Here is an 18,618-nt window from a genome sequence, read left to right on the forward strand (position 1 = left end):
TTAAATTTAAAACTTTAAAAGTATTTGCTCTGAGTATTATGAATTTAACTTCAGTTTTGAGAATTTCTGCATGTGTAAGTTTAGGTAGGGAATCAGAGGGTTAATTTAGGGATTTGTTTTCTAACTATATTATTATAAAAATGTTTCTACTATATCCATCTGTCTCTAAAAGGAGATAAATATAACAACTTGGGTGTGCTGTTAATAGGTTCATGTTCTTGTAACTTAAGAAATCTTAAGTTGGGTTCTTGTCCCAGTTTACTTTCCTTAAATAGTGTTAGGAAAAAGTCATCAGTTAACAGGGCCACAAATATTTCTGTTACATTCAGATATCTTTATCTTGATATCAGTTGTAATAAGATTTCTTCTATAACACTAAATGTTTCAGTTAGTGCTCTAATATCATTTATGCAGCTAACTCATAACTCAGTTTTTGTTTCATTTGTATTTAGATGAAAGTCTAATAGAGTCAATGTAAAATAGTGTCTTGTGTGCATTGAGTTCCGTATTTTGTATGAATGTATTTAAATCCAAAGACCTTTTTCTTGTTGTTTATTGATGTGAGGTTTTCAGCTCTTCATGTGCTCTATTTATTTATTTATTTATTTTTTGTTTTTTTAGCATGATACCAGTAGTCCTTTGCTCATCAGTGGAACTTCTATAGCTGAGCTCCCATGGGCTGTAAAAGTAAGTAAACTTTGTAACTACTTTTTCCTTACACATTGCTTTGCTTCCTAGCCATTTAATCCTCTCCCACTACTACCAAAATCTATTGTAACCTGCATGGGATTTTCATTTTTTTACTGTAGGGGAAATACTGGTACTAGAAATCTTTTGAGAGATCTTACTATTCTATCAATCATTTTGAACAGTTAGTATGGCTTAAATGCATTTATTTTATAGTATAAACTAAAAATGGTGATGTCATATTCCTATATTAATGAAAATATTTTATGAATAGGTAGTTTACCCTACTGGTATTATTTCCTGTTTGAAAATTCTGGTTAACCAGATAATTCTCTTTATGGCTCTAAAACAAACAATTTTGTATGAAATCTTTTTCTGAAGTGGATATTTTGCATTATATCTATTGGAGACAACATGCTAGTTATGTCTCCAATTTAAAAAATGTTATCGGGGGGATCCCTGGGTGGCTCAGCGGTTTTCACACCTGCCTTTAGCCGGGGAGCGATCCTGGAGTCCCGGGATCGAGTCCCGTGTCAGGCTCCCGGCATGGAGCCTGCTTCTCCCTCTGCCTGTGTCTCTGCCTCTCTCTCTGTCTATCATAAATAAATAAAAATAAATATTTAAAAATAAATAAAAAATGTTATCAGGTACCTGGGTGGCTCGATTGAGTGTCTGCCTTTGGCTCAGGTCATGATCCTGGATTCCTGGGATCAAGCCCATCAGGCTCCTTGCTTAGTGGTGAGCCTGCTTCTCCCTCTGCTCCTCACTACACTTGTTCTCTCTCTCACTCTCTCTCAAATAAATAAATAAAAGCTAAAAAATAAATAAAATCTTATCAGCTTTTAAAAATTTATCAGATTTTAAAAATCATAGTATCTAAATAATATTAGGACTAGGATATAGCAGATCAAATGGCTTTTAATAAATATGTATAGTTTTGTTCGAAAGTCACTTGGTTTCTATGTCCATATATGCCTGTGTGTTATTAACTAATTTAAAAAAGTATAGGAATCTGGCTTTGACTGGGAAAATCATGACTGCTAATTTTTTTAAAGATTTATTTATTTATTTTAGAGAGAAAGAGGGTGTACACACATGCGCGCGTGCGCACACACACACACACACACACAAGTATGGGGAGAGTCAGAGGGAGAGAATCTCAAGCAGATTGCCTGCTGAGTGCAGAGCTCAACTCAGGGCTCGACATGGGCTCCATCTCACAACTCTGAGATCGTGACCTGAACCCAAATCAAGAGTCTGACTCTCCACCAACTGAGCCACCCATGTGCTCCATGAACAGTAGTTTTTTATGTTATACAGATAACTTTCCAGGATTTTAGGGATGTCCTATTATCGATAAGAAAAGAAAATCTTGCTTTGGAAAAAATGGGAGAAACTAGGTGTTTAGTCCTATGGTGGTTATTTTTTTTTTTAAATCTGAGTTTGAAATATGACTTAATACCATGTTGAGAAGGTCGTAGAATGTCACTAACTAGCTTGTGTGTTCTCACAAGTTATTTCCTTGCTATGGATTTCAGTGAGAAGGTTGGACTAGATGCTCCTCTCAGAGCCCTTCCTATTACTTGATTAAGCTAATAGTAGAAAAGCAAACATAGTATTGCAGCTACAAAAGGAATGGAAGGGATACTGGACTCTTGAGTAACTTTTAGATTGTTATTTATAATATATTTTGATGAAAGCAAAAAATGTTTTAAAAATAATTTTTAAGAATATATTGCCTAGGGATCCCTGGGTGGCGCAGCGGTTTAGCACCTGCCTTTGGCCCAGGGCGCTATCCTGGAGACCCGGGATCGAATCCCACATCGGGCTCCTGGTGCATGGAGCCTGCTTCTCCCTCTGCTCTGCCTATGTCTCTGCCTCTGTGTGTGTGTGTGTGTGTGTGTGTGTGTGTGTGACTATCATAAATAAATAAAAATTAAAAAAAAAAAAGAATATATTGCCTAGGGGATCCCTGGGTGGTTCAGCGGTTTGGTGCCTGCTTTTGGCCCGGGGCGCGATCCTGGAGTCCCGGGATCGAGTCTTACATTGGGCTCCCAGCATGGAGCCTGCTTCTCCCTCTGCCTGTGTCTCTCTCTCTCTCTCTCTCTCTCTCTCTCTCTGTGTGTGTGTGTGTGTGTGTGTATCATAAATAAATAAATAAATAAATAAATAAATAAATAAATAAATATATCTTAAAAAATATATATATTGCCTATTCTTTGAGGATTTGATTTTTATAACTGCAGTTTAAATGCTTTTCACCACTGATTAACTTGTGATCTTTTTAATATTATAGTCTGAAGATAAGGCCAAATATGATGCAATTTTTGATAGTTTAAGCCCAGTGAATGGATTTCTATCTGGTGATAAAGTGAAACCAGTATTGCTCAACTCTAAGTTACCTGTGGATATCCTTGGAAGAGTAAGATATTATTAAATTCTAAATGTAATTTTTATGTATCTTATTTTTGTCTTTATCAGGGGCACTTACAGCTCATTGTCAAAGATTACACAGATTTTATTTTGATGTTATAGAATTTTTTTGTGATCTGCTTTAATATGTAAAATTATTGCCAATTAATTTTATTTGATATTCCCTCTAAAATATGAGTACTTGAAATTAGTTATATATGTAAGCCCTTTGAGCAGGTCCTTTTTATTTGAACTGTATGTTCTGACTTCCCAGTTCCTTGATTTAATTTCTGGAGACCGTCAGTATTTTATATCTATTGCCTACTTCATGGCTGTATGATGGGGCCCTGCTATAAGGAATAGTTTCATCTCTGAAATCATTAACTCTCTAAATAGAACTTACCATCTTTATAGATCTCTTTCATAAATACTTGTAAGACTAATTCTTTGACTTCACAAGACTTTTAAGTCTCAGAGTCCTTTACTTTCTCCATTTTTCAAATTTATTTATTTTTTCCTCATCCAACTTGGTCCACAGTTTCATGTGGTATCTTTAGCTCCCGTTACCATATTTTCTAACCTTTCTTCTGACCTGTTGAAAATCTGACTTTGCACGAAGCTAATTATGTGCCTTCTCTGTGGTTGCATGTGGACTACTGAGAATCTAATAAGATATTGGTATCATCATAATTTTATGATCACCAACTTCAGCAGGGCTTTCCCTACTCTTGGGCTATTTTCCATAGTGATTTATCTCTATGCCTCTTTGGATTTCAAACCTCATCTACTCTCATTAAACCTCCAGAGAGTCTGTATTGTATGGAAAACAATAATGGACTAGTTGGAAATCTTTAATCCCTTGCTTGGCCAGAATACAGAGGGTTAAATCTGGCTGCACCATTTCTTAGACGTGTGACCTTGAGTTAATCATCAGAAAACCATGTATCATTTTTTTTAATCTTTAAGATGAGCATGATTCCATTTATAGGGTTGTAAGGATTAAATGTGATTATGTCTGTAGCACAGTGCTTGGTACATATTCTTTAATGCTAGATGCCACGATGCTGATGGTGATAATGACTTACTACCATACCACCTGTAGGAGTACTACTGGATCAGTGTTGTATAGGTTAGCTCAGTAAATGTTAATTTAAAAGCCATTTTTCAGTACTATTTCTCGTTAATCATTTCTCTACTGTGTGGTCAGTGTGAGATTTCTAAACTATAAATATAATCCTGTTATTTTGACTTAAACTTAACCCTCTTAGTAGCTTCTCATTGCATTTAAGATAAAGTCCAAATTCCTTGAAGACATTTAGTGACCAAACACTTGCTTATCTCCACTCCAGTCTCTTACTAAAGTAAATTTTACTCCCAGTAAAATTTTGTTGAAAGACTTAAATATCTTCTTTTCAAGGATTTAACATAGTTTTATAGCTGATCCAAAGGTATGGAATCTACTCTGTATTTAAACCAAATCTACTAGGGCCTTTTAGATTTATTTTTTCTTTGTAAGCCCTGGACATTAGCTGGTTAATAATAACACAGTATTCACTGGACATATATTTTAGTTGATCAGAGATTCTGTAGTGTATGGAAAACAATAATGGACTTAGTTGGAAATCTTCATGTTGAGAACTGATTCTGTGACTTAATAATGGTTGCATGATCTTAAGTCATATCACCTCAGGTCTAAAAGTGGGTTGATAGTACCACATGGAGTTGTTGCATGAGTTAACAGATGATGTTTGTGAAAAAGCATTGTAGCTGTTTAAAGTGCTGTATACATAGTTTTCTTACTGGATAGAAACAAAATATTTTCTTTAAAATTTTGTAAGAAACTTTTATTAAAAAACACTTGTATTAAGAATTATTCCTTCTTTTTACAATAATGTTAATGTTAATATAGCATATGAGTGATGTAATAAAATGTTCAGCATAAGTGAAATTTCTCCAAGAAGTAGATATTTTAATGTTTATTTATTTATTTTATATTTTAATGTTTAGATGAAAGATTTCCTTGCATTTATTGTATTTGGTGTTTACAGGTAGCATATGAAGTGAAAGAGCTTTAATCTTTGTCGATTCCTTTCTTTTTAAGGTTTGGGAGTTGAGTGACATTGACCATGATGGAATGCTTGACAGAGATGAGTTTGCAGTTGTAAGTAACCTAATGCTCTTAAAATCTTAAACATCTTAATGGTTTTCTCAAGCAAAAATTTCCTTGTTTAGTTTCTCCTCAGAGGAAAACTGTATTTTCCTAAGGTTGTTGGTATGAGTATTTTTGTCTAGAGTATACAGGTAGTCAATAAATATTTTTAAAGAAACAGATAGTAGAAAATGTATGGTCTTACTGTCTTCATTTTATTTGACTTTAATGTACATAGGATTATATACTTTGGATAATGTATTGTAAAGATGCTGAGTGGTATCGATCTTTACCAGACATCTCTTTTAAGTAATAAAAGTAGCTTCTTTCTGCTATGGAATAATTTTACTTCAGATATATCCCCAGATTTTCACATTTATTTTATTAAAGGAAAACATGGATAACATTGTAGTTTTACTTTATAGAGTGAGAAAGTTTTGACATCTTATCTGAAGATATGTCATCTTTGGAAATTGGAAGTTAATTCCAAATAGAGTTGTATTCTTCATCTCTTCCTTAAAAGTTAGACACAACTCTGCTGTGAGCTTATGAATAGTAAATCTCTAATCCCCCTTTGAATCTCTTACTTGGAAATTAATCTGTTCAGATTTTCTGTCTTTATTTTGCTGAGAAATTGTCTGCTTGACTTTCCAAATTTGTTGTGGGAGATTTGCCTTATTCTTTTAATCTCTTCTGGGCTGTGGTTGTGCTACTCTTTCATTCCAAATCTTATTTTTTTGCTCCCTCTCATCTTTTGTTTAATTGAATTTTATCTAGTTTATAAATCTTTAAAAAGAGCCATCTTTTGGATATAATTATCCTTTCTATTATGTTTTGACTTTTTCATTTTTTCAGCTTTTATCTTAATGCCTTCTTCCTAGTTTCTTTTGGTTTACCTTTTAAAAAATATTTTCTTGAAAATGAGTACTAAATCCCTTTATTTTTTTATCATCTTTAATATTGAAAAAACTTAAAGTACATATTTTCTCTTGAGTACAAGTTTAGCTGGATTCCATAGATACTGATACAAAGTATTCTTTTTACTACTTTTTAGATAATTTTTAGCTTTTTTAAATCATCTGTTTAGGAATATGTTTCCTAATTTCAAAGTAGTTAAGTTTGGTTTTTAGTTACCTTTGTATATACTTTTAGCTTGATTTGATTATGGTTAGAGAATGTGATCTTTAAAATCTTTACTTAAAAAATTTCATAAGATTTTCTTTGTTGCCAAGTTCATGACCTCTTATATGTTCCCTGGATGTATCAGCTTTTCTGCTCAGAAGATATTAGACCTATATAAATTCATTATATCAATTTTATTGATTATATTTCAGTTTCCATTTAGCCTTATTTTTCTTTTTTTGTCCTTTCATAAACTTTATTGTTTATATTCTAGGAATCAACTAAAATAGGAAGAATAAGTATTATTACATTTGAAAAAAAAATACAGAAATGGAAACCTTTTTTTTTTTTTTTTTCCAGAAATGGAAACTTAAAGTGACTTGAGTTGATGGTCTTAGGTCCCTAGCATTTTTAATTTTAATTTGGGTGATAGTTGGGAAATGGCAGGGGGTACCCCCTCACAAATGGTGACAGAAGTTATCTCAACTAACTATTAACGGTTGATTCAGTGTTTTGGGGGAAAGAAAGTGGTTATATTGAAGAGGTTTGGCTGATGATGTACTTTGAAAGACTGTGAAGACAAAAATTAAAAATTTCAAGGAAGGATTTGTATAAGTATAGTTAAAGTAGGTGGAGAATAGTATTATCCTCATTTGATTAACAGTAGTGTATGTGCTAAGGTAAGTGATTAAACACAATTTATCTTATGTGCTCTGAAGCCTTTTGCTAGGTAACCTACTCTTTTTTTTTTTAATAAAAGTAAACCTTTATTGAAAGAATAGTTTAAGAATGAACGACGCATTTATGGGAAGTTACAACTTAAAAAAAAATGAACATCTATATGTCTTCTCCTAGATTTAATAATTTTAACCACTTTGCACATTTGATTTCTTTCTATGAGCATTCCTCAGAAATTCTTTCCAACTTTATCATGCTTAGTGACTTTAATTTTAGATTTCGGCTCATGTGATGTATTTTTTTTTTTAAGATTTTATTTATTTATTCATGACAGACACACACACACACAGAGAGGCAGAAACACCGGTAGAGGAGAAGCAGGCTCCATGCAGGGAGCTGGACGTGGGACTCGATCCCGGGTCTCCAGGATCAGGCCCTGGGCCAAAGGCAGGCGCTATACCACTGAGCCACTGGGGCTGCCCCATGTGATGTATTTTTTAAAGATTATTTGCTTGATAGAGTGAGCACACATGTACATGTGAGCAAGGGGGGAGGGGTAAAGAGGGAGGGAAAGGAGAGAGAATCTCAAGCAGACTCCCTGCTGAGCGTGGAACCTGACGGGGCTCAATCCCACGACCCTAAGATCATGACCTGAATCAAAATCAAGAGTCGGATGTTTAACCAACTGAGCCACCCAGGCACCCCTCATATGATATATATACTGCCTCTGTTCTTTTTTAAAGTCTGGATCATCTGATATTTCTTTTCTTTTCTTTTCTTTTTTAGTATTTATTTATTTATTCATGAGAAGCACAGAGAGAGAGAGAGAGGCAGAGACATAGACAGAGGGAGAAGCAGGCTCCTGTGGGGAGCCCGATGTGGGACTCAATCCCAGGACTCGGATCACACCCTGAGCCAAAGGCAGACAATCATTGAGCCACCCAGGTGTCCCTACCTGATATTTATGTTTAAAATTTATCTCTTGGATACAGCTTATTCCTGTGTTTCAGTTTTTCCCTAATTTGACAGTTTTTGTCTTTTAAGATGATGGTGCAGATACTGATTTTATTCCCTCTACCTTATGTATTTTACATTATTTTCTCTTTTTCCTGTTCCTATTGTTGCTAGTTATCAAGTAGTGATTCATTGAGTTTTCCCCTCTTATTTAAGTGTAAATTCTGTTTTAATATCTGTTCCATTAATGGTTAATAACACTTATCCCTGTACTTAATCATACTTCTTTCTCCAGCAGCTGAAAGTAAGTTAACCTTTACTCCAGTAAAACAAGTCCTTTAAATTATTTTCACTTCCTTTTTCACCTCCTAACCACAGAAAATTTTAGAATATTTTTTGTTAACTAAAATTCTAGACTTTTCTCAGTTAATTTAGTTCTTTTAATTCTAGGATTTTCCTTGTGGTTTTGCCATTATCAGTGATCTCACTAGCATTCTTTTGATGGACTTTGCCTGATAAATATTTTTCCATCTTTTTTCTTAATGAATGGGGCAAGTAACTTTTTTATAATTGAGATAATATGATTAACAGTGTTGTATTACTTTCCGGTATACAACATAATGATTCAACAATTCTGTACATTCCTCAGTAACCACAATAACCACGATAAGTGTAGTTACTGTTACCAAACAATGTCATTACAATCTTATTGCCTATATTCCCTATGCCATGCTTTTCATCTCTTATTTTATAACTGGAAGTTTGTACTTTTTAATCTTTATCTATTTCACGCATTCCTGCCACCTCCTTTCTGGCAACCACCAGTTTGTTCTCTGTATTTAAGAGTCTGTTAACTTGTTTGTGTCTTTCTTTGCTTGTTTATTTCTTAGATTCTACATGTGAATGAAATCATGGTATTTGTCTTCTCTGTTTGTCTGTCTGACTTCACTTAGCATTATATTCTCTAGGCCCATCCATTTTGTTGCAAATGGCAAGATTGTATTCTTTTTTTATGGCTGAGCAATGTTCCTCTGTATGTGTGTACACCACATCTCTCTTTATTGCTTCATTTATCAATGGACACTTGGGATGTTTCCATATCTTTGCTATTGCAAATAATGCTGTAGTAAACATGGAGGTGCATACATTTTTTTGAATTAGAGTTTTTGTTTTCTTTGGGTAAATACCCAATAGTGAAATTACTGGATCATATGGTATTTCCATTGTTAAGTTTTTGAGAAACTTCCATACTGTTTTCTATAGTGATTGTACCAATTTACATTCCCACCGATAGTGCAGAAGGATTCCTTTTTCTCCACATCCTTGCTTACCCTTGTTATTTCTTGTCTTTCTGATTCTGGCTATTCTGACGGGTGTAAGGTGATATATCATTGTGGGTTTTGATTTGCATTTCCCTGATGTCTCCTTAGTATGTAATAGTTTTTCTGTCTTGCTTCACTATGACTTTGGCATTATCAAGGAGCACTAGCCAGGTATTCTGTAGAATGTCTGCCAATCTAGGTTTGTCTGGTGTTTTTCTCATGGATAGAGTGGGGATATAGGTTTCTGGAAAGAATACCACAGATGTGAAATGCCTTTCTCATCACATTTATCAGGGGATAAATGATGTCTATATGCCATTACTGGTGATGTTAATCTTCATCACTTGGTAAAGCTGGCATTTGCCAGATTTCTTCACTATAAAGTTACTATTTTCCTCTTTTCCATTCTTTTCTTTGGAGAGGCAGACTCATGCCATTTTTACTTTGACAGAATACAAAGTAATCATTTGTACTGGTTTTTACATTCTTATTAGGCCTTTAGATTTTTCTGTTAAGTAAATGGTCTAAATTTTTGTCAGTAGCATTTGTTGGATCCTCATGTGAAGAGTTTTTGGCACTTTGAGGTTTATTAACTATATTTGTGTTAACATGTTCACATTGTACTGAAATTAACTTGTTACATGTTTGCTGCTTCTTTTGAGGTGGTAAGGTCTTTTTAGTTTTGTATTTCTAGTGCCTAGCACAGTGCCTGGTGGCTAGAAATTTCTCAGTACATATTTTGTTGAATTAAATTGATGAAGAAAATGTCATCAAATTTCATTGTATTACTTGGAATATATAAGAAATGCCTGATATTTTTTTAATCCCAGAATGCTATTTTAAGAAATTAAAACTGGCAGTTCAAGTGATTAAGTAGATGAATGAGCAAATAAAACTCTTAAGGAAACTCCTAAAATACTGGTTCTCAAAGTATTTGTCTTCTATCAGCAACATCAATATTACCAGAGAACGTATTAGAAATGCAGATTCCTAGGTATAAGCCCAGACCAACTAAATCAGAATCTCTGGGGTAGGGTAAAAAAGGCCTCCCCGAGATTCTGATGGCCACTAAACTGAGAAATACTCCCTAAAAGCAAAGAGAATAAAAGTGAGCAGCTACTGGTAATTGACTGCAATAGTAAACTAAATCCCCTCTTTCCCTGCTATCACGGAGAAAGCTTAGGCTTGTTTTTGCCAGACTTTACTTTTTTTTTTTTTTTTTTTCTTTCTTTCAACTATGGTGCTTCATTTCATTTAATTGCTGTATTTGTTTCAGTGGCAGGCTTTGATTAGGATAAAGTACAATATAATTTAAAAAAAAATTACAACCCAACAGTATACTGTTCACTTTTTTCTGTTTTATTTGGTAGAAAAATTTTTGGCTTCAGTTTTGTCAGGGAAACTATTTTCAAGGCAACATGAAATAATGATACTTTAAAAAAATTTTTTTTTTTTTTAACTTTCAAAAAATGTGTTGTCTGTTGGCAGCAGATAGCTGACATAGCTCTTTTGCTTCTGGTGTCTTCTTTTCCAGGAAATGACTCCCATCTGCAGTGAGAGGAATGCTGACCTTTAATGTGCATGTTAGTCACTTCTTTTAGCTCAGTGCCAACTTCATAATATTGCCTATATCATGAATTTGGTTGAAATTATATGCTATCCAGATATTTTTCACTCTGGAGTTTCAGGCTTTTGAAGATAATAAAGTTTATGTGTTTCTAAAACTAAATTAAGTTCTTCAAGTTGACTAGTAAATGGGGAGAGGAGAATTCTTGGTTTGGGCCAAATGGTTAAATATGGTCCAGGACAAAGAGCATCAGCATCTTTGGAGACTTCTTAGAAATATAAACTATAAGGCCCAACCCAGACTTAATGATTCAAGAATTCTGGGAGTGGAGCCTAGAAATCTGCACTTTATAATATTGTCCAGGTAATTCTGATACCTGCTACAATTTGGGTCCCATTGAGTAAAAGGTTAGTTTTATTCCACGTAGAGGAGAACATGGTCTTGTAAAATTATATGTGTACTCCTAGAGAAAAATAAGAGCTTATAGCCAGGTCTTTGAACCCTATACTATCACTTCTTAAAAAGATAACAGGCAAGATACTTAGCATCTTTGAGCTTCAGTTTCTTCGTACATAAAATGATATTTGTAATCACAGAAATTATGGGTCAGTGTTGTTGTATTAGGTACTGAATAAACACTGATTCGAAAGCCCTGTAAATAAACTTAGAATTGGAAGCAAACATTTTTAGGGGGAGAATGTCATTTTCAGGGAAAGAAAAATAAGAAGTACTTAAGCTTCCTCTCAGTTGCTGTTGGAATCTTTTTGGAGGTACCAAGTTGCTTTGAGCAGTTTTAAATTCTTGAAGATTGTCATGGAAACTATCTTTTCAAAGTCTTGAAGGTATCTTGAATTCTTTAAAATGAAGGGAATATCCTGCATTGTATATGTAATGTACTTTGTGCAAATGCTTTATGTATTTAATAATTAAAAATAATGTTTAATAGGTAGTATATTTGCATGGTTCAGAAGTCAGTACAATAGATGAAGATATTCAGTGGAGGGGCAGTTGAGTGGCTCAGTTGGTTAACGGCTGCCTTCAGCTCAGGTGATGATCTCAGAGGTCCTGGGATCGAGCCCCACTGAGGGGTTCCTGCTTAACGGGAAGCATACTTCTCCCTCTCCCTCTGCCTGCCACTCACCCTGCTTGTGCTCTCTCTTTCTGTCAAATAAATAAATAAAATCTTAACAAAAAAAAATATTCAGTGGAAAAAAAAATCTCAGTTCCATCCTTGCCCTCAGTGCTCCATTTATACTTACTGTGTAACCAACCACTTTTCTTAGTTTCTTGTTCATTCTTCTAGAGTTTAAAAAAGCAAATATAAGCACATAGGAATCATTATTACTTCCTTACTGCAAAAGATAACACACTATACATATTAACACTGGGATACCTTTTCACATAGAAAGCTGTACATTTCTTTTTCTTTTTTTTTCCCCAAGTCAGCTAGAGTGAGGACTACTTTACATACAGTGAGTTGCAATCAATTTAAGTATATAATTTGATGCGTTTTGATAATTGTGTATATTTGTGAAAGTGCTATAGTTAAGAGAGAGAATGTTTCCAACTATTTTTTGTTTGTTGGTTTTGGTTTTGGTTTCATAGTATTTTATTGTATAGCTGTACCATAATTTTTTTTTTTTTTGTACCATAATTTTTTTAAACCAGTCTTTGGTTGTTGAGTACTTGGGTGCTGCTACAAATAATTCTGTGATTAACAGTCGTTTTCAATACAGTGTTTTTTTATGGGCAGGTAATTCTGAGGATAGATTCCCAGATGGGGGATTGATGAACCAAAGGGAGAAGTAAATAAATTTGGTAGTTGTTACCAATTTGCCCTTCTTAGGCTTGGTACCAGTTTGAGCTTCCACTAAAGAGTGTCTGAGGATCCCTAGTCTAGTTAACAATGTACGTTATGAAATTTGGATTTTTACCAGTTAGTGGAAAATGGGACTTTAATATACTTTTAATTTGAAATTTTCTTGTGAAAGTGAGCATATTTTTGTATGTTGAAGGATAGGCCATCTGTAGTATTTACTTTTCAGTAAAATATCTGTTCTTACTATTTACCTATTTTCCTATTGAATTTTGGCTTTTTTTTTCTTATGTTAATTTCTAAGGATTCTTTTTAGGAAGATTAGCTCTTTCTTTGCAAATATCTTTTCCCCAGATTGTTTGCTTTTGACATTGCAAGAACTTTAGTTGAATAGTGTGTATCTGAGTTTTTGCTACTTTGGGTATCTTCCTAAAAGTTGCTTAGCTTTGATTTATTTCCTTTTCTCCTTTCTTCCTTTCGTCTCTCTCTTTTCCTCTTTCTTTCATTTCCAGCCTAATTTCTTAAAAAAAAAAAAAAAAGAATTTCAGACAGCTCAAAGCTGCTTCGTTGTTGAACAATGATCAATTCAGTGGGTAGATGTTGTTAAATGATTTTAATATATGTGACCCTGGTTCATCTCTCTTGAAGGCCATGTTTTTGGTATACTGTGCGTTGGAGAAAGAACCTGTGCCAATATCCTTGCCTCCTGCCTTGGTGCCACCTTCTAAGAGAAAAACGGTCAGTATATCAGGCTCTGTGCGGTTGATCCCCTCTTCAGCATCAGCCAAGGAACCTTACCACTCCTTACCACCTGTAGGCATTTTACCTACCAAAGCACCGTTAAGACAGGTATAGATCTATCAGTGTTAAAGGACTTTTTTTTTAAGTGCATGGCATTTAATAGTTGATTGCTTGATGAAGACAGAAAGAGCAATCAAAGGGATCAAAGATTTATAGCACCCTCTGGTTGAACCTGCATAATACGATGTCCCAGAGATGACATATAACCCTCTTGCATTTTGCCTTACTTAGATCATCTGGATTTTTTATTGGCTTTGCCTTGATCTACCTAGAATTAGAGTCGGAGACAGAAGATAATCCATGCTAATCTGGCATGCTTGCCCAGGCATAGTTAATAGATGTTACTGTTTTTTTAATCCCCAGTTAACTCTTGATTCTTTGGGATCAAATTATCCAATTTGTGGTTATCTAGGGCCTTTTTTCCCCCTCCAGCCTGCTGCTTGTCAGGCTGAGTAAAGGAGAATAATGACAGGATATGCAAATCAGCCAGTTCAGCTACAGCTAAGAAAGCTGAATGAAACTATAAAAATGGGGATTGAGAATTATCTAAATATTTTGTTTGTATCAACTTTCCCAGTTACCTCTATTAATGTGGTCATTCAAAAATCAAGAGTTAACTATGCTTGAATTTACTCATTACCTAAAAGGAAAAAAGTGAAATGGGCATCTATAAATATAGTCCCAACTGCTCTATATTTTTCTGTAATTTTTTCTTCACCACAGCATTTTGATTAGGGTGTGATGGAATGGTACACTATTGCTACATCTAATGGGGTGGAATTGCTAAGAATTTTGACAAATACTATCTTGGGTTGAAGGAATGACACTTCAAAGTCTTATTCATTCTGATGGAAATACTATATATATATATTTTTTTTTTTTTTTTTGCCCCCCTGTAGTGGGTTGTATCCCCTGCAGAAAAGGCTAAATATGATGAGATCTTCTTGAAAACTGATAAAGATATGGATGGATTTGTGTCTGGATTGGAAGTCCGTGAAATCTTCCTGAAGACAGGTTTACCTTCTACCTTACTGGCCCATATTTGGTAAGATTTTATTTAAATTGATTTAGAAAAGAAATACAGCTTTGTGTAAGTTGCGTTTTGTGCATTCTTATTTTTAAGCATTTGTTGGACAATTTTGTTTCATAATTCTTTGTAGAGAAAATTTAAATATGAGGATTTCTTCTGAATAGTGGACAAAAGCTTGAGAATGGATTACCTGTTTTATAAGATTGACAGTGTCAGTGATTATTAAAATGTTAAAATGCAGCAGTTTATATCAATTAAACTTAGTTTTAAGGGAGAATGCAAAAATCTGAAATTTAAACAACATACAAAATAGTATCTTCAAGGTGTGCTCATATAATTCTGTAGGGCATATGTATACTTTTATACCTTTTCAGAGAAATTACACACTTGATCCTTAAAAAAGACAACCTTGAGTGTCTTTAGTGCATGTCATGTTAAATGAGACTGTGCATACGAAAATTTATAGTGTGCCTGTTGCCAGTTCACCTGACTATACCAGAGGTTATGTTGAGGTTTTCAGGGGGCAGCAAACGTCAGATGTGGAACCACACAGCTGCAAAGAGAAACTTAGAAAAGAACAAATGAGGACAGTAGGTCTGCCTTAAGAGGAACAAGAACTCAAGAGGGGGAAAGTTTAAATATATATAACTAATAATAGCTGCCACTTTCAAGTGCCTAGGCCAGGCAGTGTGCTCAATAAATGGCAGCCATCATGGGCTTGACATTATGCCCAGACTTTTTATGTACTTTACCTTTAATTCTCACTGTAACCTTGCAGAATATGTGTTATCTCCACTTTATCATTGAAGAAACTAAAGCTTGAAGAGATGAAAAAAAATTTGTTCAAGGTCACAAGAAGAAATAAGTAGAGAAGTTGGAATTCAGGGTTTCTTTGACACCTTACTGATAGTCTGTTCATCAGGCCACATTAGCTTTCAGTGAATGTAATAGATCAGGACTTCAGAAAGTTGACCTCTAAAAAGAGAGAGAAGAAGAGGGTGAGAGAGAGAGAGAGAGAAAGAAAGGAAAAGAAAATAGGATAAAATATTCTCTGTTTCTCTTCAAGTGATTTTGTAAAGCTTTCCAGATTTGCTGCCTTCTCTTCACATGTGATCTCCATTTGCAGCTGTTGTTTCTGCTTTGACTTGGTGATCCTTATATCCGCCTACTCCCAAGAGTTGCAGGAAGCAAGCCAGTGTGGAAATTTTTGCTTGTTTTAGAATCATTCTAATGCCACTAATGAACCAAATTTGTTGAAACTTAGGTTTCATTTTTAACATCTTTTAGTGTTGAGAACGTTAAGATTCTCTGGCCCACCACAACTCTTGCTCTGTAGTGTTTCTAGAAATCGGTAAGAAAATACAAAGCAAACCCAGATAGATCTGAGACCTCTGCTTAGCACTAAGGTGAATATTCTCTTTATCTTTTTAAAAAACCATTTTAGCTAATCTCTCTTTTCTAACATTTGACTTTAAGTTTTAGGCAGGCCACACACACAGAAGTTTGAGTTTCTTTTTTAATTCAACTGATTATTTTTAAAAAGCTACCTAGTCCTATTACTTTTTCCCTGGATTTTTAGAATGGTAGTTATAGCACTTATATTCTGTTCTTTTTGTTTATTTGTACAGGACATTATGTGACACAAAAGACTGTGGGAAGCTTTCAAAAGATCAGTTTGCCTTGGCTTTTCACTTAATCAATCAAAAGTTAATAAAGGGCATTGATCCTCCTCACATTCTTACTCCTGAGATGGTTCCACCATCAGACAGGGCCAATTTACAAAAGGTAAGGAAAACCCAAATGTGTTAACAGAAAAAAACAAGTGCTGTGTTAGATGACAGACTTGATTTGTTTGAAGCAGTGGAGAAAATGTATCTGGCTAGGAGCAGAGCAGTATACTGTTTGTGGTTTAGTTTGTGTCTATAAATATGTTCAGATGCCTTGTATGACATCCTTGGGCTGCAGCTCGTTTACCCCAGCATTCATTACACATATGGCAACCATATTTTCCAGTCTAAAAATTGGAAAAATATGGTCTTCCCCCCCATTTGGACTTGTGAATTTTTGTGAATGAGGTATAAAATTTAAATGAAATCTATAGGAATTAAATTATTGTATTGCATTTGATGATTCACTCTTAATACAAATTTGTTTTTTTTTTTTAACAATACAAATTTGAAAATAAAATCTAGGAGATTATGATTGCTTGGTGTCAATTTTATATATAAACAAAAACATCATTTTGAGAAGAAATCTGTATGGTTTTGCCACATAAATGACCTTCTTTTCCTGAGCATGTGGCCAAATTTCATATCTGAACAGCTAGAAGCAGGTTTTAGCTACTTTTGGTTTCTGGCCAGCAGTGGGAATTTTCAAAACTACATTGTTGTAGCCATGCTGTGCCTTGATTTTTCTCCCCGCCTCTACACATCCTTCCTAGCATAGTATATTTACAACATCTTGGTCTTAATAAAGCTTCAAAAGGACTTAAATTGTCTAGTGGCTATTTTCCTTTAAAAATGCATACCTTGTTTCTTTTAATATCTTATGACCTATAAAATAATTGCTGTGGTGATTCTTCAGAGTTAGTTATAATAGAAGTTGTGAAATGTGTGGTGTAAGGAGAGTTGTCTTTAAAATGTCAGTAGAGGGGCATCCTGGGTGGCTCAGCAGTTTAGCACTGCCTTCAGCCCAGGGCCTGATCCTGGAGACCTGGGATCGAGTACCACATCAGGCTCCCTGCGTGGAGCCTGCTTCTCCCTCTGCCTGTGTCTCTGCCTCTCTCTCTCTTTCTGTGTCTCATGAATAAATAAATAACATCTTTAAAAAAATGTCAGTAGAATATTTTGGTTCTGTATTAATTTTGTCACATAAGTTTAAAAAAATCCCATTTTAACCTAATAAAAGTGAAAATTAATTTTTTTCCAAGTCAACTAAATGGAAATTTACAACCACCAGGATAGAAGTTGCTTATAAGAGTTTTTGTCCTTATTTTTTAATAACATAAATATTTGGTTATCGGTTTAGTGAGTTTGGGGGGGGGCATTTTGTGAAGAAATCTCATTTTTTGAGATTTCTTGTGACATAGGACTTGGGTCCCCTAAGTTGTAGTGAAAGCTAAAAGTGATGCCACCCAGAAAGATAAAAGTTAGAAATTTGTATGTGTGCTCTCTGCTGTATCTCTGTCTCAGCTGTTCCATCCTTTTTTGTTTTCACCTTTACAGACTTTTTTTTTTTCTCCTTGCCACCTTCATGTTATACTAAGTCTTCCACCAGTACAAACTATAGATACAACAGAAGCAAATTGTTTGTTATGCAAAGTCTCTAAAACATTAGTAGACACTCTTATTTACATCTGCCGTACGGATGTTTTTAATAGATTTGTCTGAAGTCCGTTCACCAGAGCATAGACACTTTTGGCTATTTATGTCAGATATCAATATTATACATTAAAATGGGATTTTTAAATCATTATTGTCTTATCTATTAACCAACATTTTTAACCTTAAATATTAAAAATTTGCATTTGGTTTATTTTTCAAATAATCTCTTTTTATAATCTATTTTTTTAGAACTGCATTTTTTTTGCAGCTTTTACTAATCTTTTTTTTGAATATTGCTTTCCTTTCTGTGTTTTTTCTAGTTTAGACTGTTTTTTCCATTCTGCAGCACTCTGCTTTCGCCTTTCTTGTACTGTCAGTTTCTTAACTCTGCTCTCTCAAGGTTAGAGCTTTACTTTATGCCTTTTTTTGCATTAGTTTTTGGCTTATAATTTTGAAATTAGAGGCTTGTTAAGTGGCAAAGTTGATGCAGAGAAAATACCTAAACAACATGATTTTGTTACGTCTGTCACTTGGTCTTTGTGTGCATTTTAGCTTGCTTTCCTTAGGCTCTTTGATCCACTTAAAATTACCAAAGTGGAATTTCTGTGTAATGCACAAAAGCAGGGCGAGAGGAAATATTTTGAAAAAAGGGACATGCTATATTTTTCTCCATATGCCTTTCTTATACTTTATATACTGTTAGCTGAACTTTTTCCATGTTTTTTGGTTGCATGCCATTTTATAACTTTAGAATGAG

The 18,618-nt window shown here is 34.3% G+C and overlaps 1 protein-coding gene across 10 annotated transcripts in view; it reads left to right on the forward strand.

The window, feature by feature from the left end:
- EPS15 (epidermal growth factor receptor pathway substrate 15) overlaps positions 1 to 18,618 on the forward strand; it is a 141,190-nt gene that overhangs the window by 44,761 nt on the left and 77,811 nt on the right. For 5 of the 10 annotated variants that reach the window (XM_072772148.1, XM_072772155.1, XM_072772147.1 and 2 more), the window contains exons 6-11: positions 622 to 687; positions 2,984 to 3,109; positions 5,201 to 5,260; positions 13,356 to 13,556; positions 14,408 to 14,553; positions 16,167 to 16,323. In XM_072772148.1, the coding sequence (XP_072628249.1) occupies positions 622 to 687; positions 2,984 to 3,109; positions 5,201 to 5,260; positions 13,356 to 13,556; positions 14,408 to 14,553; positions 16,167 to 16,323 (756 nt within the window). The remainder of the gene's footprint in view (positions 1 to 621; positions 688 to 2,983; positions 3,110 to 5,200; positions 5,261 to 13,355; positions 13,557 to 14,407; positions 14,554 to 16,166; positions 16,324 to 18,618) is intronic. The other 5 variants (XM_072772151.1, XM_072772157.1, XM_072772149.1 and 2 more) reach the window with 2 other exon arrangements.

This window comes from Canis lupus, chromosome 13 (assembly GCF_048164855.1).
Source record: "Canis lupus baileyi chromosome 13, mCanLup2.hap1, whole genome shotgun sequence".
NCBI classification, from domain to species: Eukaryota; Metazoa; Chordata; class Mammalia; order Carnivora; family Canidae; genus Canis; species Canis lupus.